At 46.0% G+C, this 23,760-nt stretch overlaps 7 protein-coding genes across 7 annotated transcripts; 5 read left to right on the top strand and 2 right to left on the bottom strand.

The window, feature by feature from the left end:
- Positions 1–317: 317 nt before the first annotated feature.
- On the top strand, positions 318–1,059 carry EV420DRAFT_1650087 (uncharacterized protein; the record flags this gene model as incomplete). The annotated part of the gene is made up of 3 exons (XM_060478407.1): positions 318–390; positions 440–887; positions 936–1,059. 3 exons carry the CDS (start codon positions 318–320, stop codon positions 1,057–1,059), a joined length of 645 nt encoding a protein of 214 aa, XP_060323985.1.
- Positions 1,060–1,617: 558 nt separating this feature from the next.
- Positions 1,618–3,026, bottom strand: EV420DRAFT_1730084 (uncharacterized protein; the record flags this gene model as incomplete). Its single annotated transcript, XM_060479902.1, has 7 exons — positions 1,618–1,693; positions 1,735–1,908; positions 1,932–2,080; positions 2,123–2,140; positions 2,432–2,693; positions 2,744–2,950; positions 2,997–3,026. The coding sequence occupies 7 exons, from the start codon at positions 3,024–3,026 to the stop codon at positions 1,652–1,654; spliced, it is 882 nt and encodes a 293-aa protein (XP_060323984.1). The 3' UTR covers positions 1,618–1,651.
- Positions 3,027–3,640: 614 nt separating this feature from the next.
- EV420DRAFT_1650085 (uncharacterized protein) lies at positions 3,641–4,409 on the top strand (the record flags this gene model as incomplete). Its single annotated transcript, XM_060478406.1, has 4 exons — positions 3,641–3,647; positions 3,704–3,767; positions 3,800–3,880; positions 3,938–4,409. 4 exons carry the CDS (start codon positions 3,641–3,643, stop codon positions 4,407–4,409), a joined length of 624 nt encoding a protein of 207 aa, XP_060323983.1.
- A 2,047-nt stretch (positions 4,410–6,456) lies between these two features.
- On the top strand, positions 6,457–7,347 carry EV420DRAFT_1650083 (uncharacterized protein; the record flags this gene model as incomplete). The annotated part of the gene is made up of 3 exons (XM_060478405.1): positions 6,457–6,819; positions 6,874–7,086; positions 7,138–7,347. 3 exons carry the CDS (start codon positions 6,457–6,459, stop codon positions 7,345–7,347), a joined length of 786 nt encoding a protein of 261 aa, XP_060323982.1.
- A 78-nt stretch (positions 7,348–7,425) lies between these two features.
- EV420DRAFT_1650082 (uncharacterized protein) lies at positions 7,426–9,460 on the top strand (the record flags this gene model as incomplete). Its single annotated transcript, XM_060478404.1, has 9 exons — positions 7,426–7,503; positions 7,557–7,738; positions 7,794–7,978; positions 8,099–8,123; positions 8,171–8,565; positions 8,614–8,720; positions 8,775–8,799; positions 8,854–8,980; positions 9,031–9,460. The coding sequence occupies 9 exons, from the start codon at positions 7,426–7,428 to the stop codon at positions 9,458–9,460; spliced, it is 1,554 nt and encodes a 517-aa protein (XP_060323981.1).
- A 63-nt stretch (positions 9,461–9,523) lies between these two features.
- EV420DRAFT_1650081 (uncharacterized protein) lies at positions 9,524–9,819 on the top strand (the record flags this gene model as incomplete). The annotated part of the gene is made up of 2 exons (XM_060478403.1): positions 9,524–9,692; positions 9,746–9,819. The coding sequence occupies 2 exons, from the start codon at positions 9,524–9,526 to the stop codon at positions 9,817–9,819; spliced, it is 243 nt and encodes an 80-aa protein (XP_060323980.1).
- Positions 9,820–11,794: 1,975 nt separating this feature from the next.
- On the bottom strand, positions 11,795–12,653 carry EV420DRAFT_1485642 (uncharacterized protein; the record flags this gene model as incomplete). The annotated part of the gene is made up of 3 exons (XM_060470264.1): positions 11,795–11,855; positions 11,908–11,982; positions 12,031–12,653. 3 exons carry the CDS (start codon positions 12,651–12,653, stop codon positions 11,795–11,797), a joined length of 759 nt encoding a protein of 252 aa, XP_060323979.1.
- Positions 12,654–23,760: the final 11,107 nt, after the last annotated feature.

The following is a 23,760-nucleotide window of genomic DNA, read 5'->3' as shown; positions in this document are numbered from 1 at the left end:
TATGATGTGAACTTGTATGACGGTGGGAATAGGTTTCGAAATGAAAAAAATACAGGCACATAATTTTATTTTGCGTAATCAGTGCGAACATCGGGTACATGGCGACGTACAAAGTGTCAACAACACGGCAATGTACAAATTGTCAAAAATGCGAGAATGTACAAAGTCGCGTACGAGCTGTCAATGAGAATTTACAAAGTGGCTCTCTCAACTTTGTAAAGTTCCCTACCCTTGGTCATATAAAAGCTCTCCAACTAACCCAATGTTAACCATCCAGTTCTTTTCCTTCAAATTACCCACCAACACCTAACAAAACAATGACCCAATTCTCTCTTGAACAACTCGCAGCAGCTCTCTCGGCACTCAGCATCTCTGTTCCGATTATGGATGGTAAGTTCATCTAGTCCTACATCGGTTCCATTGCTAACTTTCTGTACAGCTGCCATCGAGCCCGCTTCGCATGCTCGTGCTTCAGCAGATATGGCGGCAGGCCCACTGCTCACCGTCCACTGCAGCAATTGCGCCTTCCCAAACATCGTCCCTGTTTCAGCAGTCCCGACAATGGTTGGCATCCCGTTTCCAAGCTCGAGGTCTGGAGGCCACCCAGTCCTGCCTGCTTCCGACCGAGTGCCCAGTGCCCCTACCATGACCGCACCTCAACCCTACATTCACACTCATGCTGCAGCTCCTGCATCAGCAGCTCATTCGTCTCATGCTGCTGCTCCCGTCACCCAGGCTTCCGTCATCCAGGCTCCCGTCACTCCCATCGCTCCTGCTGCTCCTGCTCCCGTTCCACCTCAGTCAGCGTTCATAGCTGTCACGGTGGGTCCTGATGGGCCGTGGTACGTCGTTTTGAAAGGCCGTTCCATTGGTGTTTACCGCGGGTGGTACGTTGCTTCTTCCTTAACATTGAACCTCTATTGACCTTCTTGCAGGCAAAATGTAAGTAACTTAGTCACCGGTGTCGGGTGGGCATGCTTCTTTCATTGTGGAACTCGTGCCGCAGCCCAGGCTGCATTTGATGAGGCACTTGCTGCCAGTGCCGTGGAAATTCTTTGATTCCAAGTCGCCGTTCATTCTCGATATTTCTTGGTCTTTTACTGTTGTGTTTCTCATGTCAATCATCATCGGGAGTAGTGCCTATTTCCTTATATACCACTGATTCATACATACAATAGTGTCCACTCATTTACTTATCTCTTTTCAATCCCATCGATCCACACACTCATTAAAGATCTGCTCATTTACTGTTCTATTTATTGTCATCTGTACATGCTTGCTATGAATATGATAGCAGTTGGCCAAAAAACACCGTGTAATCACCAATTTTGATGCATGTCTATCAGTCTGGAAGGGATAATGTATCTAACTTTTTTTTATTTGCAGTGGCTTTATGAGATACCTGCGGAACTTGTTACACTTTGTGGTCTTCAGTCGATGTTCGGCATGTTACCGGAGTTTAAAAAATGGTGCCTGCGACACGGCCTCAGCTTAGTGAGACACGAAGTTGCCTGAGTTCCCCTTCAGTGCTGAGAAGTTCTGTTCAAAAATTCCTGCCCCTTCGTTTAAAAGCTGATGTCACTGTTTATAGCCCATAGAAGGCTTATCTCTCCATTAAGTGTTTCTTTCTCTCTATCCCGCTTTCTCCTCCTTAGATAATGTCCTGGCGCAATGTTCCTACTCGTTTACTTTTCTATGCAGCAAAGACAGTAATGATGACGCCCGGCAGCACACATTCATACCAGCCTTGTCGGTAATGGCAGGATCGCCAAAGCAGCTATCATCGGCCGACAGGGATGCATCTGGGCTGCGTCGGTGGGATACAATGTGAATTAACTCTCGTGACACATGTCTTGATCTTGTGCTCATCGCGTCATTCCCTGCAGCTCTTGACAGAGGACCAGAACACTATCACCAAAGATTTCACAGACCTTACGAGCATCCAAGGATCGGGTGTCTGTTATTGAGCGAAAGTTCTTACCCTCCAGGTGAATGAACGTAATATATGGGAAGAAGGCGATGCGTGGACCTTGCTCCTTCAATGCGTCAGGATGCTGATTGTCTTGGATCTTTCTCCTAGCTAGGCTGCGTGTATCACCCGAAAATACGGTTGTGTACGTACCAATGCCGCACGCATTAACTACGCGATATCTGGTCTTGTGAGTCATGAATATGCTACTCTGTACATTCTCGTGCTGGCAAGCTTCTTTTATGTCACTTTGCACATGCTGACTTTGTAAAGTCTCGTACCGTACAGGTACCAATTCCATCTGCTGCATCTTGGGGGTCGATGGTATGAGGAGCTATTCTACCACGTATGCTATAGTCACTGGAAAATATTTCGAAAATACGAATTGTTATAGAAGTCGGCACTGGTCCTTTCTCCCATCGCTAGGCGCATACAGCAACTAAGGCTTTCTATCTATCAGACCCATCATATGCCCTGTGTCATACGCCGTTGCCGCCGCCTCAGCAACCCTGGCCCTCCACTGCAGAATGCGACCAGTGGTAGCATGCTGAATACCGTCGCTCTGAGGATCTTCCCTCTCGCTATGAACCGAACTGTTCGTCTCTAAGACATCTGTGGGGCAAGAGGTATTGGAGCCATGTTTGGTGTCCCGGTGGTCAGTGCTATAGTAAGCAGTAAGCTTGGCAATCCTCCCTCCACGCACATCCATCCACTGTTCTAATACCTGCCTTCACCATTAGCCTCTCTAAACAACCTGGGCTGGAAGATACGTACCTCTCGCAACAAGCGAACGCTCTCTTCGTAGCGAGCCTGCGAAGTAAAGCGTCGATCCAGCACGGTGCATGGATATTCTTCGGTGTAGATTTCTATGAACCCTTGCCACCACAGCTCGGAATGGCCATCATGTATTGAATCGAAATAAGTCAGACGGTATCGCTCGAGCAGCCGTTGTTTGGGAAGGTCAAGGTGCGTACGATGATACTACAATCGATGAGCAGGTTCTCATGTTATAGATGAAGAAACCCACCGCCGTGCCATGGTCTATTAGGTCATGCATTGACTCTACCATACAACTCAGTAGAGATATCGGAAAAGCGAGAAGTGGTTCACACCAAATAGAAGGCAAAAGGTAGTGAGAAGGTGTATTTTACCAGGAATGCAGGCCCTTATATATGCGATGTCCATGGGAAATTTTTCAACTGGGATGACAGGAGAGAAGGCGAAGTTCCAGAGAGACAACTAGCAATAATGAATTTACTACCATGAAAATACTGACATAGGCCGTAGATAATGAAAATGTTCTCTAGAACGAACAAGTGGTCGACAATTCCCAGTCGCTCTTATGCCATAACACTCATTTGAATACCGTGGGGGAGAGTGCTAGTATAGATGCACCAAAGGTATACTTTACAAACATATATTTCAGTAGAAGGACTGAACCTTCTTTAATACATTCATGATATCTTGAAGGTCATTTAGAACTGAGAGGAAGAGATACAAGGTCAGTATATGATATGGTAAGACTATCAGACGAAAGAGTGAAAGTGGTAAGAATGCGTTATAGAATACTGTCACCGACACCCACTTTCTCTCATTGCATGGCACCACCCAAAAAATATCACACAACTGAATCAAAGCATCATTCAGTGTGCGAGAAAAGCAAATGCTACTATGAAAGGTATGTATTGACACTTCTGTCGTGAAAACTCAACTAAATGCGATACAATTATGCAGAAACAGGCACCAAATCCGACTCCAGCGCAAAGCTGCCTACGACGCCAGAGCTTCGCAAGACCCAGTACCCCAGTGTTCACTCTCACCTTCTGGCAGCTCTAGCAAAGAGCTTGCCGTCGTGAATGTCAAGCGCATTACTAGAGTCGGAAAGACTAATGCACTTGAAATTCAAACAAGGTAGGGAACGCCGTATTGACGAAGTCCTTGGGAAATACATTAATGGTGCACATGCAGGAGAAAATACCTAACATACCAAGTTAGAACCTTGCCTTTGTCTAACAATGCCGCCCCCGTACCACCTATACCGCCCACCGACATATTCCCCAAACTGAGCGCAGAGGCAAGAGCCCTTCAAGACAAATTTAATTCCTTCATTCAGGGCACATCTATTGGTCAATATGCGGAGTCACTCTTGAGAGCTTACTTCAAGTCGAACTCAAAATGCCAAGGACAAATCAGCATCTTTGTGGACCCATTGCAAGACCTGTATGAGCTCCAGGACGCTTATACGACAATTCAAGATCAATCTCTTGAAGTCGAAGGTTTGAGCGTGAGGCATAATTCACTGGTACAAGCAGGTGGTCCTATCAACAAGGTCATCAAGTGGGTGGAAGATTTTTGGCATTGCACGATTGATGGTCCAGGGAGCTTACTGTGTACATACAACGTGAAGCGGCTGGCGTGGCAAAGGGATACTATTAGTTAACTATCATCACTACAAAAGGATATTTCTTTGTTAGTGTACTTCGCTTGCAAATCCTCCAAACTGTTCATCGCCTCGCATAACAAGTCTTCGAGCCAAAATATCAACTGATGAATGGGTCTCAACACGCTCTGCACCCGCTCCATATCTTTTCCTACCCCTGCACTATTCAGAACAATATGCTCATACTCATATCCCAACTTCTTGAAGTGGGAAAGTCGAGTGAGAGCATTCTCGATCACACGTCAGCATCCCCTGAGTCGTGTAGGTCCGATGGTATCAATGTACGCATGGTAGATCTTGTCAACAAAGCGGCGTGGTTCGTTTCCTGTTAGCATGTTGAATCGCTGCTGTAGTCGTTCTAGTTGGTCGAGTGCTTCTGCTAGATTTGAGCTGCGTCTGAAGCCAAAATCTGTTAATAAGCTCTAGTAAGAGCACGTTCAAGAGACATACTGTATGTGCGTTTCTCCCAAGTTAACCTCAATATCAATATGTTGTGCCGCCCGCCGAATCAAAGGTTCCAAACAGCTGGAAGCGTACGGATAAGAACCAGACCAAAAGAGTTATTATCTCACATACCTTGGTACCTGATTTTTAGGCTTTTCAGCAGCTTGGTATGTCTCGCGTCGATGCTGATTGATGACATGACGATGCCTGGAAAGAGGGCTTCAATTTACAGCTCAGAGCTCATATAATTATGTTTCTTACTTCTGATAACTTCGTCGACTACTAGCATTGTGAGCTGCTCAGTGTTCCTGTTCCATTTGAAAGATGCGTCATGAAACCATGGCAATAACTGGAATGAGGGGGGGTTGAAACGAGGTGCGAATGCCAAGTGACAGCTGGCACGAGGGACTACTTTGGAGTAGGGGATACTTGAGGCCGCAGGATTTGCGCGCTGTCATAAAAAAAAGGATCAGCCTTACGAGACTGTACAGAGTCAACTGAGGAATTTGTACTTTGTCGTAGAAGGAAGGGAGCACCGCTACGGGACTGTACAAAGTCAGTCCAAAAGACTTTGTACTGTGTCGTGGAAGGAAGGAGCTGCGTTACGGGACTGTACAAAGTCAGCTCGAAAAAATTGTACTGTGTCGTAAAAGGCAACAGATAACTGACAGCTGTAGCCTGTCATGTAATTTGGGCTCGTTTCGCTTTGCAAAATTTCGGACTGTATACAGTCTAATCAAGACTTTGTACTTTGTTGCAAGTCAACAAATCCTTATAAGCTCAAGAGAAGAAATGAAAACGCCATCGCTCACAGGATATCGTTATCGGCAGAACAGGTGGGTACCTTCGGCTATAAGATGGTGAGGTCTCTTATGTCGATATTAGATATGCAGCATATGCTTCGCTCTCAGGAGAAAAGGGAATTTTTGAGACCTTTTTTGCCAGAATATCGCAGGGTGAAAGCTCTTGCGAAGGAGAATCTGAGACTCTTCGCACAGTTTCAGACTCATATATGGGTACTTTGGATAAACCGTTGGTACCCGGAACTGTGGGCTCCTGACCCGAATGACGCTGCGGGGGTTTGCCACTGGAACCGCTGTCGCCAAAGAGTAAGTTCTTCTGTCATGGCGCAAATCAATAGACTCACCATATTCACCATAGGATCTTCTCAAGATTGTTCAGACGCTGGCGTTGTGGGATCCCTTCTATGCTGAGGGTCGCAGAAAGCAAGCAGGACAAGCACTTCTCTCCTTACGTGTAGATCGTGTAGATAATGCAGCCTCCAAGACACAGGTATCCGGTATGAGACGAAGTGATCGAGTACCGAAGCCAAAGAGGCGTCCTGATGCTAGTTAGCTCACACAGTGTCGTGTTATTTACCAAAGCCTTTGATTGTCCAAAACGAGCCTTGTCTCAACTACGAAGTGTTTTGTATATACTGTCACTCGTGGAGCACTTGCGGCTCCAAAGGATCACTATTTCACATGTTTCGTCCAAATAACAACGCCTCTCTTTTTCGTAACCTCTGTTAGGATGGCGAAGTAATATTTAACCCAAATGATGTGACATTGGCACCCATCTCCCTCTCTCCCTCTCACGGAATATGTGGAACTACAATCCCAAGAAACACGGAAAGCACACCCCTGCGCGAAGCTTGGTTGTCAGTGATGGCACTGAGCGTCAGCCCCCTGCTCCTGCTGTTGAGCATTATCAACACACTCATTTCAGCACAAAGATGAAGGAAGGACAGGACGGTGTACGAGTTCGCTCCAGTATGCGTCATAGAACTTTGACGCTTCCTGCTCTTGAATCTCAGCACCCTGTAATGGACAAGGACCTGTACCCATCTATCGCAGAGCTGTCTTCAGGATCGTTTTTGGATCCCGATTACGCTCCATCTGCCAAGGTTCAGGGTGGTGAAGAGGAAGAGACTGGGAGTGCCACTCGCGCTTCTAGGCCGCTTGGTGTAGGTCTAATATCTACCATAGCGTCTCGAAGTCTAACTAATGTTACTCACCAGGATCATCCACTCCTCGTCTGGTCTCAGCTACGCTCAGAGTTCCTCGACGAGATTTTGAAACTCGACGCATTTGAAACGGAGGACAAGGATGCATGCGAGGCTTGCCAGACTGACTTAGGCCTATTTCGCTGTCTCTCCTGTGTGGATACTTGGCGCCTTTGTCACACTTGCATTGTCGCTGGGCACCAAGGCTTGCCCCTGCATAAAATCGAGGTGCGTCAATAAGGATCAATGTATCTAATGATTTTGATGAGATGTGGATAGGAGTGGTGCTCTTCATTCTTCTGCAGAACGATGCTTGCCCAACTCGGGCTTAAGTTTGAACTGGGCCATAAACACGGGACATCATGTCTCTTTCCTGCAATCATTCCAGATTTTATTGTCATTGACATAGATGGCATCCACATGGTTAACATGGCGTTTTGCAACTGTACCCAAGGAATCTTACACCATACTCAGTTACTTCGTCGATGACTGTTTCCTGTGACAACGATATACCCACATACTGCTTTCACGTTTCGCATGCTTCACTTCTTTCAACTTCTTTCGTTCATGTCAAAGGTATCTGCATACGAGTTCTATCACACATTAGTTCGCTTGACCGATAACTCCGGGATGTACGCACCTCCAGTAAGGCTTCTTCATCACCTATTATCACATGAAAAGTTGCTTATAGGAGTCAGGACCGCTACCAGGCTTTTCTTCGGGTCATGCGAGAGTGGCGGCACATTCGTGCTTTGAAACGATTTGGGCGTGGGCACGAATCGAGTGGTATACAAGGCACTAAACAGGGTGAACTCGCTCTTCATTGCCCTGCATGCCCTCAACCAAGCATCAACTTACCTCCAGACTGGAACAAGAATCTGTGCGTCTCATTACAAGTTTACTCATAGTTCTCAGGTCCTGACTTTTCCCTCCAGAGCTCCTCGCTGGTTGTACCGCTTGTTTTTGGCTATAGATGCAAATTTCCGGCTCCGTCAACTGAACGTCTCTAGCAACGAATCCGACCTGGGCCTCAATCTCGGATATGCTTACTTTGTTGAAGAAACCGCTTTTCGTAGTCACCTTGATACATTTGGAAAGGTCATTCCCGAGGAAGAAAAGAGTACGTGTAACAATCATGATGCCGTCAAGCTTGCAAATAGTAGAGGTGGACACGGTGCCACAGCAACAGGGGTTGGTGCTGTTGTCTGTGGATGACATGATATGAAACGTCCTATGTCAGTCGGAGACCTCCAGAAAGGCGAAAGGTATGGATTTTATGAGAAATCGTGTTCAATTCTGAACATATTATCAGATATCTCAATATGGACTATTTCGTTTTATCAACCTTATCGGATGACACGCCTCCTGAGTTGGTGATATCATATGACATTGCATGTCAGTGGCATAAAAAGTTTTTCGCTCGAATTTCCCAGTATCCCGAATCACTACGACCGATGCAATCAGAGCGGAATATCCTTTACCTTGTGCCAAAATTCCATCTGCCAGCCCACGTTTTGAAATGCCGTGACAACTTTTCCTTCAATTTCTCTGCTGGAGTTGGTCGCACCAACGGCGAGGCTCCTGAATGTGGTTGGGCTGCTACCAATGCTTTAGCAGCGAGTACCAAAGAGATGGGTCCAGGTGCTCATCGAGACACTTTGGATGACCATTTTGGAGATTACAACTGGAGAAAAATCATCATTCTAGGTATGTAATTCTTTTAACAAATGGAATCAGCTAACCTCTGGTTTTCAGCGGATACGCTTTGTGATCGGCTGAAGGAGGCGGTCAAAGCCCGTATCGAGCATGTCGAAGAGTTTATAGGATACGAGGATGCTTTGTGGGTCGAGCATTCAGAATCTGTCGACTCATGGAGACAAATGGTCCTTTTATGGGAAACCGATTGAACACAGCAGAATCCCTTTGCACTGACTTTGCGCTGTAAGTCTGCCTGCATGACATCATCAATATCTGATTCTCACTTGTACCATTTAGCTGTGACTGAAAATGCTGTGCGTCTGGAGCTCGCAAGAGAAGAAAAGAATGTTTCTGCTGTAGAAATTCGGCATGATGTTAGCCCCAGCGAGTTAATTGCACAAGGATTACAGCTAGAAGAGGCCCAGTATGTTTCCGTATCATCTGATGGAATGCCGTCCCTGACTATTTTGACAGGGTGCGACTGCAATATGATATCGATGCCCTTGGTCCACATTCAACAGATCTACAACGCACCAAAGTTCAAGCCCAGGAGAACCGTATCAGCCGCAAAATCGAAGCATGGATTGATGTGCAGAAGGTATACATGCCTAGGACCACACTTCTACATGCACAGGATGATGATCGCCGCATGGTTGGAGCAGCTGTGCGGCCTTCAAAGATTCCTCTATATCTCCCTTCTACCACCCTCAGGCTCAATGCTATTGATGCATTGACCCAGAGCACTATCGTCAACAATGAGTGGTGTCTCCGTCTTGCTCAGGCTAATGATGCCTTGGCTGTGCTACGTGATCATCTTCTTCTAAAATCTTATCTCACGACGTGGCGACAACACTTTTCCCGAGGACAGCGCTACGGCACTAAAGCAAATACCTTATTTCACTGAGTAGAAGACAAGATTGCTGCCGACGTTTCAAGATATCAATGAATCTACACAGCATTGGCATCGATGTCCGTGAAGTTAAACCAGTATGAATGGCAGGGGATTCTCCGCCCTCTAAAGGATGAAGATGTTCGAGGTCTTGATCAGTACAATGAGTCGACTTCAGAGGGACATCGCAATCTGGCATGGATTTGGAAAACCAATCTCCTAGGTGGAGATAAAGGTCTCCAGGAAGGTAAGTGTCTGTTCGCTCAAATCTGGGTTCTTACTGAGCCCGTTCTTTGATAGTGTTGAGAATTGAGTGGTGCAAGTCTTGGGCACTGAGCTCAACGGTGGCAAGAAGAATGCGCGTTATTGACTGAGGAGTTGCGTCGTGTCCAGGCTACTTTTACATACTATTCCCAGCTGTGGACCAAGTGAGCCGAGTTGAGATTGCTCCCTGGTGCAAGAGCTTATGCTTTCAGGCAAGCAGCACTATGGAGCGAGCTACAAATGGATGCAAAGCTAAATGGCACAACGTCCAGACTACTCTGGACATGAATTCGTTGACACATAGCATAGCAACTACAGATCTCGATGGCCGTACTAACAGCGAAGTACATAGTACGTAGTTTTTCTAATGTCAAGTCAGGTTACAATATGATAAGAGTCGGGTTGTGATATATCGAGATCAGTACATCAATAACTACTCATCACGATCGACTTCAATAGGAGTATAGTGGGACAGCACGATAACATGGGGATGACCAAAAACGTGACGGATCTTTTGGAACTCACAGGTGACCATGTTCTCTAGGTCATCGAGCACATTGATGATTGCACTGCGGCTCCAACTATGCGGGCCCCGATGACTATAAAGCCACAATTGCTTCAGACCCATAATAAAGAGTGTAAAATTCTCCTGTAGATTGGGTTTGGCAAAGGAATCAAGATAGAAGGGACGACAAACAATTTTTCGCTGCTCCTTATCTGGGCTTCTTCCCATGAACACTCCTGAAACATCCTCCAGCCACAAAAAAAAGTATTCTTCATATAGCCTGCCAAGGAAACACAGCACTGTGTCTGCATATACGGCACGTTCGAAGTCCGGGCCAAACTCGGCAAGCCAGAGGCGCTGCTCTGGAGAATAATACAGTCAGATGGCATATTCGTACTCTGATGAAGCTGCGAAGACTCCGATAATGCTTCTGTTCGAGATTATTGTTAAGCTTAGGATGCAAGTATGAAGGAAACCAACTTACAGAGAACCATCTCCAATTCGATTATACCGGTGATAGTGAAATAGGTCTAACTCCAGAGACATATTCAACGCAGGAGGGAGTGCTATTATAGGTAGGCGATGAGAGCAAGAGGATAAGGATTCACTCATTGTGCGTTTGACTTTTGTACATTCCCATGGAGTCGACTTTGTACATTCCCGTGGAACCGACTTTGTACATTCTCATGACATCAACTTTGTACATTCTCGTGACATCGACTTTGTACATTCCCGTAGAATCAACTGTATGCAGTGAAGAAGCACGTACGATGATCGACGATGCATCTATTCAATCTGTATATTGTTGATGCCATAGAGCTGAGCTAAGCAACATGCACTGCGAACGGCATACTTATCGCGAGCATATTCATAATGGCAAATGACAAGCTGGAAATTTTTGGTATTAATTGTTCCTTACTGTATGTTAGTGCGATAAGAATATTGAGATGTACCCAACAGTTATTGATATCGCAACTGAATAGCATAGAAGGGTATAGAAAGATGCTTCCACTGAATAGGGGTATAGCAAAAGCAAAAAGAGACCCAGTGACAGTGTGTCAGTCCCCCGCTCTTCCCGGACGAATCGGTGGCTAAAGAGATTGCGAACTGTTGAATTACATATTTTACCATGAGCCAGTAGTACAGCTGCACAAAAATTTGAGATCCCATCACAGTAGTACGATCCTAGATCTGTACCTAAAGTGGATGAAAGGGCGCAGAATCGGGTGATGACGAGCAAGGAGGTGCGGAATCAATGTCTGAAGCGTGGGAAGTAGTGACCGGGTATGGCTGCAGCACGATTTTAGCATGCTGGCATGTGATTTTGGCAAAGTGCTTCAACTGTACAGAACTACAATAGAATGTGTAAATTGATCTGCACTGTATCTACCAGGAGAATTTGCACAATGTGGACGTTATAGACTCCTAATATATATGATTGTCTTCTGAAGCTGTCTAATCTACATGTTGCAACGCATCCGTTGCAACACTGTTGTAACACCCCGTTTTCTGACCCTCTGCTCCCTTGAAACGGACAAGCATTGCAACACACCGCTCAACTCCTAAATTTTGCGACCCATCTACTCATCAACATATACCCATCCTCTAGCCCCTTTGCATTGCGTGTAATTGACAGTCTTGCTACAGAAATCTATGTCAGCTCTGTTTGAGGCACACATCGTTCAGAGCGTACCTTGGTTCCTTGGGCTTCGCCATTTCTTCTCGTCTTGCGCTACGTCTTGGATGGATAGGCAGCTCGGCATTGTGCCTTACCACATTGTCAGTCATAACAAATCTGCACAATAAATGTACTCACTTGATACGCTTTGTAGTCAGCTCCTTTGAATGGCCAGAATCCGGACTTTTCTGTTTTATACTTCCTCCCGTCTCTTTGGATTGCTCGTTACCAGCTTGCGCGGTCTTCTTGAGGCGACCTCGAGCTCTCTTCGCCTTTACTGCTGTCCTCACAGGAGGTGCAGGTTCAAATAACTCTTCCACGATGATGGGTGCTAAAGGGTTCTCTACGATAGGTTCTTCCACAACAGGTAGCACAAATTCTTCTGCCATGGGTGTTAGCGGGCTATCCTCATTACAAAGCTCTTCCGCAATGGGTGGCAGAACTCCTCCATCAGGCGATTTTGTTGGATTCCCCTCAGGATCCCGTTCGGGTTGCGGAGTTGGTTGTCGCTGTAGTCGCATGCCCTTCAGCCAGTCAATCTCCTCATGCTCTCTGGCCAGAGAAACCTCTTTACGCGGAGAAGGTCGGTGATTGGGGGACTTGGCCTTGGACGGCAATGACTTGACACTGGCGTCTTTCTCAGGGCTGAGTGGGAGAGACTTGGATGGCGATACAGGCGTCATAGCATGGAACAATATAATGTCCAGATTTTGGCAAAATTGATTACAGCCGTTTGCATACAGCTTGACAGTCAGGGGCATTTTCATGGATGAAGAAAGAAGGTTTGGACTTCGTCATAAACCGTGTCTTGGGAGCTTCGAGCGCACAAATGGGCCACCGAGATCGCCGAAATAGCCATAAACCAGCCACTAGTGCGTCTTAAAGTCCCTAAACCAAGGTTTATGACGAAGTCAGAATCACTCTCTTCTCTCGCGTAAAACACATGCAACTGTCAAGCTCTATGCAAACAGCTGTAATTGACGAATTGACTTGATGGACGTGGAATTAGAGACAGTCCAGGCACGGTCCACGTGGTGGCAGTGCAACCCCTGTTCTTAATTGAAAAGCCACCGACGCGTAGGGGCTTTGTCTTGACCACAACCTCCTACCTTCGTTGGCCACCTCTACCACTACTAAGCGACGAGCGACAAGGAGTCGCTCGTCATATCCTCTACTGTCTGCAACTCAAGAGACGTCTACCCCTTCGAAGTCATCTCTCGATGAGGCCGCCCTCATTCTATTCATTGTTGCCACATCTTGGCTTGGTGGCACAAGGAAGGGCGCGATTGTAGATTAGGTGAGCGGCTGTTACAGGCCTCTTTTAGAGGTATTATGTGATTGGCAGTGATCACGGCGGTCAGACGTTGCTGCTTGTGCCCAAGCGAACTCAATTTACCCACGGCGGTGGTTGTGTCGGACTGTATTGCAAGCCGAAAATGAGATGTTGCAACGGACGGGTAGTGTTGCAACAAGAAGCAGGTATGGGATTGAAGGTTTTCTCTCTCTAAGTTACATACAATAAATTTCGCGTTACAACGCGTTGCAACATGTAGAAGTAGCTTACATATATTGTAACTATTGATAAATACACGAAATTATTGCGTTGTAACGCGTTGCAACAGGCTGAACGTCTAAGATGTTCTTGGGTTGCAACAAAACCCATGAAAAGTCAGAGTCTGCAACTTGTTCTTGAAGAGGTACAAACAGGAGATCCAAGAGTCCCAAGCAGAAGGAAGGCTGTTCAAAGAGCCACCCATTCTATTGGATCCCCCCTCTGACGACGAAAGCGATGTCGAACATCTACAAAAAGTGGTCGAAAATTGGAACAGTGATAGTGAAAGTGAGGTGGATGAATCTGAGTATGAGTCAGACGGATCATTTGGGATGAATGAGTCTTAAAGAGGGGGTAATGTTATGATTTTTCTATTTTTAACTTCTCAGCGCTTGTCTTTATCTTATCAGAGCATCCAAGCGCTCAGACAGTTCACACATTGTCAACGCTTGACTCTCGCATTGTAGGTGTGACACATGGACATCATACGATTCTCTTTGTTTCACGCATGGTTACCATTCAGTAGTGTACTATTATTAGCATACCAAAAGTGTATTTAAGTAGAGCCTCAGCTGGCCCAAACCCCAGCTTTGGCTAAGGTTTAATCTACCCAACTCAAAGCTCCTCACTCTGCGACTATCTAAGTCTAGTTACTGGCTCATCAGACCAGCATTGCCTACATCATGAGCAATTCACCAAAGTGCGAGTGGCATTTTCTTGTTTGACATTGTTTGTCGAGTTGGTGGCTAACATCATGAAAGGCATGGTGGACTTTGGTGTTGGTATCACTGTAACAGAGTTAGTATGAAGCTCAAGCTGCTCAACAGGTTGGGTAAAAGCATGTACTACTTGCAAATAAAGACTTGCTTGTAAGCATGCTGCTTACAACGTACCACTTACTCACTAGATCACTCCGATCACATTATAGTTCACCACACGTCATGTACTCACATATATAGCAATGTTCGTTACCTTCCTTTCTTCACCTTTTACCACCATCATCCCCTTTCTCCCTGCCACGTAGTTGACTACCCTTTTTCATCCCTTCGAATATATGTCATTCCTCGTATCTTCTCGTGTGATTGTCCTTTAGTGGTCTCGCTCATATTCAGGGCGAGGTTACACTTTTTTTTTTTTTACGAACGAACTTCGTATTCCCTGTTCCCGCCTTATCACCCTCAGGACGTAGGTCGATGTGTCGACTATCGTCCACTACCAGTTGCCAGCATGCCTATTGGTTCTTGCCAGTCTATGCCTGTGCCCGTTACCACCCTGTTGCCAGGTTGAGTCGCTTCTTCAGGCTCGATAAATTTGCCCGCTGACCATAGATTAACATCAGGTTGCATTGTTCCTCCATCCTCATCTCGCACTCGCCGATCTTGCTCAGTATCCGTACCCTTTGAAGTTCCGGACATGGTACCAGAAGAAGATGAAGGAGATTTCACCACCCCAGCTGGCAGCCCACCGACGTTAGCAAGCGTCGCAGGCCCGCCCTTACCAGCCCTTACCACCTTCCTGTCCATGTCTACCTTAACCACCTTGCCGTCATCAGTATCCTTCGCCTCTCCAGACAGACAGAACTCCAGGACATCAAGGACCCCATCTCCAGCTCTGCAACAAAAGCCAAAGCCTCCATCCAAAAATCATGTCTTGGACTCTTCCTCAGATTATTACTCTTCCAGCCCCATACCCATGAAAATAACCAGCCCCAGTACCATGTCCTCCAACATTCCTTCTGCTGATCAACCTGCTTGTGTACAATCACACGGAGGTAGAGCACCACCGACGCTTGGATGTGGACATCTTCGAGATCCTGAAATGATGAGCCACTATGCAGACGTTGGCATAGCCTATGTGCGCTGACAGATGCAGAAGGGCATCACGTTACCCGATATCCTATCCAATTTCGTAGATGGTCTTTCTGACAACCTAGCGGCTGTCACTTGGTTCAAGCAGAATGAACAACACTTGATCCAACTACCCTTCAAGGACTTCATGGCTGCCTTCTAAGACCATTTTTTGCCGACGACTTGGAAGAAGGACCTAGTGAATGAGATTTGGCAAGAAATGATGGCTCTGGGCACTATTTTTATTGATTGGATTGAGAACCTCTGCAGTCGTAATGGCCTTCTATCGGGTTATACCGAATTCATTGTCGACAACGTTTTCCTCTCTAACTTGTGCGGTTGTATATCGAAGCCCCTACAGGATGCCATTTGCAACATACCTGAAATCTGGGAATGTAATGACCTCGATGCATGGATCAAGTTGGTCATGGTCCAGGACGACGAGTTGCACCATAAATGCAAGGAACTCGAAGACATAGTGGAGGCAACGATGGCTGCCCATAACAAGCGACCTAACCTCGCAAACTCTGAGATGACCACAGCTCCTGCACCTGCTCTCCAACGAACCAGCCTGCTCACAACAATTATTGTTTCCTGCCTCGTCGCATGAACTCAGCCCCACCCACCTCATCGTCAAACACACCCTTCACGTACAAGTATCAGAGCCGTTTGGAGGATGATGAACGTGCCGTGTTGGCAGCAAATGATGGTTGTTTCGCTTGTCAGGACATCGATATCCCTAAAGAGGAGCAAGGTTATGGGAAATGTAAAGGATGCCTGCCACCAGCCACAGGATATGAATGTCGTACACCAGAATGGGTCATCCACCATCGTGCAGATAAGGCAAAAGGTCTTCCCTTGTTCATGATTGCTGTTGTAATGAACAATGCTGCATCGACATTGACGCCTGCTCCAGCACCAGCTGCACCTACCTCGGTATCGACACCCACCCCAGCAGCCACCACACAGGTCCTTGCCACCATGGCTTGGCCAGTCGCTGCAGCAGTTCTGGCCAACGACTCCAGTGTACTCAATGCTACCAACATGGATGGAACTGAGGCTGATGCCAACCTTTCGATTGACTCTGAAGCTGTGAGTAAACCTCCTCCTGTCCCCTTTGCTGTCCCGCATCTCCTGTGGAATTGTGCCCTCGATAATCGTGATCCTAGCATGTTGACACCCCGTACTAATATTACTGCCTTAGTAGACGATGGTGCACACCTAGTCCTCATTCGCCTGCAACTTGTTGACCATCTACATTTGAAACGTTGCCCGCTACCAGAACCTATAGAAATTGGTGTTGCAGTATCTGATTCCCCATCTCCTGCCTGCAAATTAACTGAATGGGTCAAACTCAAACCCCATGATATATCCAATGCCTGGTCCTCTCACACCGTCCATGCTATCATTGCTCCCAGCCTATGTTCAGATGTGATTCTCGGCCTACCCTTCCTCAAAGCCAACCAAATTGTAGTAGACCATCACGCCCGTACCGTTATAGCCAAGCAGGCTAATTTTGACCTTTTACACCCTACATTACCTGTTCCCCGCCCTAATCCAGTCCCTTTTGCGACTGTACATGCTCAAATAGCTCATAGCAACCATACCGATTCTCATGCTCTTCCCTTCTACCACCTGTCGACAGACGAGACTTCCCTTGCAGTTTTAATTGATCCCGCTTATGAAAAACTTTGTAATTCCGATGTTATTGCTGCACTACATATGAATATAGAGCGTCTAGCTTTTCTTGATCACCTGAAATCCTTGCACAATGAGATTAAAGAAGAATACAAGGATGTGTTCCAGCCATTGCCACATGCAGATTCACTACCGATGCACACAACTTGTAAAATTAAGCTGAAGAATGCAGATAAAGTGATTACATCCTGTTCTTATTCCTGCCCACATAAATTCTGGGAAGCATGGCAAACACTCATCGAGAAGAACATTGATGCCGGCCGCATATGCCCATCTTCATTGCCTTACTCGTCGCCATCCTTCCTGATCCCAAAGACTGATAGGACAGTACTGCCTTGTTGGGTCAATGACTACAGGACGTTGAATGTGAACATGGTCTCTGACAGATATCCTCTTCCATGTATTGATGATATTCTAGCTGACGCTGGTCAAGGCAAAATCTGGAGTAAACTGGATATGACAGACAGTTTTTTTCACACCAGGATGGATGAAGCCAGTATTCCATATACCGCCGTGAACACTCCTTTTGGTTTATATGAATGGCTTGTTATGCCTCAGGGCATGAAGAACGCACCGGCAATACACCAACGCCATGTGAATCACGCTCTCCGACATCTGATTGGGAAGATCTGTCACATATACCTTGATGACATTATTATATGGTCTAACTCGGTCGAGGAGCACATGCTCCATGTACGCCAAGTGCTTGATGCCCTCCATGCCGATGCTCTTTACTGCAATCCAAAGAAATCCGAGTTCTTCCTGCTAGAATTGAGTTTCTTAGGACATCGCATATCGCGACGAGGTATTGAGGTTGAGGAATCAAAGGTTAGCCGCATCCGAGAATGGCCCCACCCCATGATGGCCTCTCATGTACGGCAATTCCTAGGTCTGATGAGATACCTTGCATCTTTTCTACTGAACCTGGTGGATCACACTCAGATTCTCTCCCCGTTGACGACAGACCTTGCAGAGAAGAAATTCCCAGAATGGACCAAAGAACATCAGGATGCTTTCGACAGTATCAAAGAACTTGTATCTAACAGTGCCTGCTTAACAGTCATCAATCACACTGACCCAGGTGAAAACAAAATTTTCCTGACGTGCGACGCCAGTGATTTTAGAACAGGTGCTATTCTCTCTTGGGGACCTACCTGGGAAACAGCATGACCTGTAGCTTATGACTCAATGCAACTCACAGGAGCCCAGCTGAATTACCCAGTACACGAGAAAGAGCTCCTTGCCATCATCCATGGACTTAAGAAATGGAGATCAGACTTACTCGGCTCACACATCGAAGTCTACACCGATCACCATACCCTGGAGAATTTTGAAGGCCAAAAGGATCTCTCCCGTTGTCAAGCCCGATGGCTTGAAGTCATGTCACAATTCGAGATGACGATCAGTTACATCAGAGGTGAAGACAATTGCGCTGCAGATGCCTTATCCTGACTTCCACCTGACGAATCGCCTGTCACGGATTCTGACCCGGAGGAAATATCATCCTGGAAGGACTGGCTCGCCCAGAACACTATGAACTCAGTCAATGCTATGCTGTCAATCTCCTCAGACATGAAGATGCTTGACACCATCTGTTCAGGATACGCACACGACGAATTCTGCACCAAGTTCGTTTCAGGTGAATCCATACTGCCTGACGTCAAGGAAATAAATGGACTTTGGTACATTGGAGACCGTTTATTGGTTCCACAAGTAGGCTCTATATGAGAAGATCTATTTTGCCTTGCTCACGAAACTCTGGGACACTTCGGAGCTGACAAATCTTATGCCACCTTACGGGATTCCTTCTGCTGGCCGAATATGCGACGAGATCTAGAACAATCTTTCATCCCAGGTTGCGTACCTTGCCAACGCAACAAATCTAGCACAACAAAACCTGCAGGACCCTTACACCCACTCCCAATACCTGATGAATGCGGAAACAGCATAGCCATGGACTTCATCGGCCCACTACCTGAAGATGAAGGATACAACTGCCTCCTCATGATCACTGACCATTTGGGTTCAGATATCAGGCTCATTCCTACATGCACCGACATTACAGCAGAGAAGTTAGCCACACTCTTTTTTGATAACTGGTACTGCAAGAATGGACTACCAACTGACATCGTATCGGACAGAGACAAACTATTTGTCTCAAAGTTCTGGCATGCCCTACACAAACTCACCAGAGTACACCTCAATCTGTCGTCTTCCTTCCACCCTGAAACAGATGGCGCCTCTGAACAATCCAATAAAACAGGAAACCAAGCAGTCAGATATCACGTCGAATGGAACCAAAAAGGCTGGGTCCATGCCATGCCACTCATTCGCTTCAATATCATGAATACGGTTAACACATCAACTGGTTTCTCAGGTTTCCAACTCAGAATGGGGCGCTCCCCCCGGATACTCCCTCCTTTCATACCAGCTCAACTTATTGACGGCATGCAGGCAACCTTAGACGCCGCCAAGATCATCGAACAGCTCATGAATGACACAGCTCAAGCACACGATAACCTCATCAAGGCCAAGACTAACCAAGCACATCATGTGAACAAACATCGTGGCAAGACTGCAAGTTCGACGTAGGCGACAAGGTCATGCTCAACACCTTCCACCGATGCAGAGACTTCAAGGCTGGGGATAAGAATTGTGTCGCTAAGTTTATGCCCTGTTATGATGGCCCTTATGTTGTGATACATGCTAATCCTGCCCTTTCCTCTTATACCATAGAAATGCCGAACTCACCCAATATTTTTCCGACCTTCCACTCCTCCGAATTAAAATGATTCATAGAAAACGATCCCGCTCTGTTCCCATTGCACAAACATCAACCACCTGGACCCATAGTCACCAATGATGGCGTCGAAGAATTCTATATCGAGCACATTATTGACCAACACCGCTGAGGATGAGGATATCAATACCTGGTACACTGGCGAGGTTACGGACCTGAAGAAGACCGCTGGCTCACTGGCAGCTCACTCGACAATTGCGAAGCCCTCAACATTTGGCAGAAGGATCATGGCATGGACTAGTTCGTGCGGTAGCTTTTTCCCACTGGGTTTTCATGCACCCACCAGTTGATGTTGATTTTTCTTTCCTTAATTTTCTCTGAAGACTGGGACTTTTTCTTGACTGGGGGAGAGTGTAAGCATGCTGCTTACGACATACCACTTACTCACTAGATCACTCTGATCACGTCGTAGTTCACCACACGTCACGTACTCACATATATAGCAATGTTCGTTACCTTCCTTTCTTCACCTTTTACCACCATCATCCCTTTTCTCCCTGCCACGTAGTCGACTACCCTTTTTCATTCCTTCGAATATACGTCGTTCCTCATATCTTCTCGTGTGATTGTCCTTTAGTAGTCTTGCTCATATTCAGGGCGAGGTTACATTGCTGCCACTGACAGGTCTTGGCATTCCACAAGACAACAGGTTCAGGAAGAAAATGATTGTAAACAGCTGCAGACCACTTGCATCGCATTTTCGCTAGTAATCTGTCAGAGTGATATCAAATCTATAATATTATCACCCACCCAGTCTCCTCTCCAAAGCCAGCTTCAATTCCTCATTGTTCTCATGATTGAGCTTGTCTCCACCACCTGAGTCATTGTCTGATACCTGGATGGACTCCTGCAAAGATGTCCCAGAAGTGTTGTCAGTTACTTGGTTTCATTTTGGGGCAGAGGGACCATTCGATGCATCATTATCTTCAGCCAAATCAGGAGTCACATCATCTTCATCATCCCTTGCTTGCATTTGTGGGATGCCACCTTTGATTGAGACTTGTTGGGTTTTGGTTGGGGTGCTTTCTTGTTGCATGAGTTCATGGGTGTTGGTTGAACCATGGTGAATAGAATCAGTGGAAGATAGCTTGAGAAGACAAGGTCAACCTTTAAAAACTGGTCAGCACCCACCAGAAAACAAAAACAAACTTGCATGAAGACAAAGTTGAAGGACAATGAATTTCAGTAAGTGGCGATGAGATGAAATTTGTGCCTACCATGCCAGTTCATGGTTCACATTGCCCCACACATCATCAACACTGCTTTGGTAGCTTGCATGTTTGAACCCATTGTCAAGATGGTAATTGTAAGTGCTGTAGGCACATTCCTTGCTGTTGTGAACAAAGACCTGCAGTTCCTACATATGAGTGAGCAAGGTAGTATCGAATGAGAAGCATACAATAATGACATACATGTAGTGTGCACCCACTTGTCCTCTGGCAATTGTTCTCCTCTACCATCAAGTGTCCTTCATGCAGGCATAGGAATTAGACTTGAGAGAAGTTGGAAGAATCACTATCCATGGTCTACATGGCACTGGCAACAATGAGCAGTCAAAATGTGCATGAGTTAATAACCAGCAGTTTGATGGGCATTTCTCATGCCTTCTTGAGTTCACACAAGAAAGCAATAAAAAAGCATAGAAATCCAATTTTATTCTAGATGCAGACAATGATGAGCTTGGAAGAAAAGAGTGGAAACAGGTGATATACTAGCCTCTAGTTAGGAAATTGGTGCTTGGCAGACATGATGCATAACTGTCACAAGCAGAATGAAGGCAACAGCTTTCCTTTCTCTATGCTGCCCACCTTCCTTGCTAAAGGAAAGAAGGAAGAAAGCTTCACATCTGTAGTTCCCATGAGGTTGCATCATGAGTCCATGTGCAGGGTATTTGGGGTATAACAACCATGTGGGTCCTATCTGGGGCACCTATCCCTTCCTCTCCCACTTTTGCTGTGCGTTCACAGCTTGAACTGTCCTTTTTCATCTCATTCCACCATAGAAATTTGATGTTGATGTTGGCCTCTGGGACTTCCCTGAGTGCAAAGAATGTATGGAGATTGCTGCAAGATGTATGGTATGGATCTATCTACTTTTTGTGAATTGTTTTTGACAATTGACCCATGTCTTAGTGCTGCAGAATATACCATTCCTAGCTCATTGATGTAGGCAGTCATGGAGCTTGTTGTAAGTAGTATATCCCTCCATCATTGATACAGCCTTCCTGACATCCCCCAGATCTGATCCAAGCCCTGCGATGAGTGCAACTTCATTCATTGACCTCCCTGTCTCTGAGGATGTGCTAAATGGCAAAGAGGGCATCGAGTCTGAGTAAAGAGGTTGGGCTGATGTGGAGGACAGATTTTTGCCCTGAGATGACATCATTGTCTGGCGAGCTGGACTACCTGCAGGTACATTGTGCGAGCACACTGGCTCATTCACTGACCATGCCATGTTCTTCATCATCACTGAGGACATGCTGAAAGGATAAGAGTGGGAATATGAGCTTCTGGCATGTGCATTGAGTCTGAGCAAAGTCTGGTGGGTGCAGACAGAAGATTTTTGCTCCAAGATGATGTATCATCATCTAGGGAGCAAGGTAAGCACTGTCTTAGAATTTTTTGATGCGAGATTTGATGGTTTTGTTAACAGTTTTGATCTCCAATTTTTGGAGGTCAAAGCCTTGTGGAGCAGTCATCAGGTACCCATGGTAAGTTGCTGCTGAAGCTATTTTGCTTCCTTTCTGCCTTGTTCGAGATCTCAATGTCAAGCCTTGTGAAGCTGTCCCACAGGGATGAAGGTATCCATCAAACAGTAGGTTTTCATTGTGGCACTTCTATTCAAAGTATTACTGACATTTGTCTCATCAATCTAGCTAGTTTTTGACTTGAACGATCTGCTGCATATCATCTCAGCACTGAATTTTGCTCCAAGACAATGTATCGACATCCAGCTAGCAATGTTGCTGTGATGTCAGTTTGACTACCTGTAAGTCATTCCCACATCAGAATATTTTGACATGATCTTTGATGGTTTTATGTTCAGTTTTGAAACTCATCTTTTTGGAATCGAAATCTTGCAGAGCCATCAGGTGCCATCTTTGTAGCTACAAGTCCAAGTATAGTCCTGGAGATCTGGGCAACTCCTGCTGTGCTGTCACTGCTGCCACCCCCATCTCCTGAAGCCATGCTGCCTCCAGAATTTCCTCCCACAAGACCTGGTTGGGAGACCATCAATGTTTGGCCAGTAATTGATTCAGTAAGGAGTTAGGTATGGTGTTTGTGTATTTCATTAGACTTTTTCTTTCATGTACAAATAACTTATGCTCATCTCACGAAAATTTTTTATTCCAGTATGTGTTTATTCCCTCATTTTATAGTATCTTGTCTCATATCTGTGCAGTGTGCATAGTATATTGGTAAGAATTTTGGATTTGCATGAAGTTTGTAGTTTACAGTTCAAGTATTAATATTTTACTGCATGGACTTGGGATGGACCTGTAACCTGCACCCACGGCACCCGGTGATGTGCTCGGTAACGGCGAGTGACAAAAGGCTAGTGAATGGATATGAACACCACAACACCAAAACCCTCTACTACTCTACACTAATCACCAATATTATTGAGTTCGGGTGTTTCGAGTATGATAGAAGCACTCTGCAGACTTCAACAAATCAGGGAAAGGTTGTTTAAAAACATATATTTGGTACTAGTGAGCTACACAAGATGTAATACTCATGCTAGTGGGGTTTCAAGACACGATTGGATGAATAGTGACTTGGGTTGAGCAACTATGCTCAGTCTAACTCTGATACTTCGAAACTAGTGGCACTCTGGGCCAAATACTGGGTCTCACAAGCAGTCTACACTTGACTAGCAGCACCCTAGGCTTGACTAGTGGCACTCTTGGCCTAAGAACAAATACTTTAACTCCGAGAAAATACTTTAACTAACTTCGAAATGCTCTGAGT

The sequence above is a fragment of the Desarmillaria tabescens genome, assembly GCF_030435595.1.
Source record: "Desarmillaria tabescens strain CCBAS 213 chromosome Unknown EV420scaffold_70, whole genome shotgun sequence".
In the NCBI taxonomy this organism is placed as follows: domain Eukaryota; kingdom Fungi; phylum Basidiomycota; class Agaricomycetes; order Agaricales; family Physalacriaceae; genus Desarmillaria; species Desarmillaria tabescens.
This window is presented reverse-complemented; position numbering and strand designations above follow the sequence as displayed.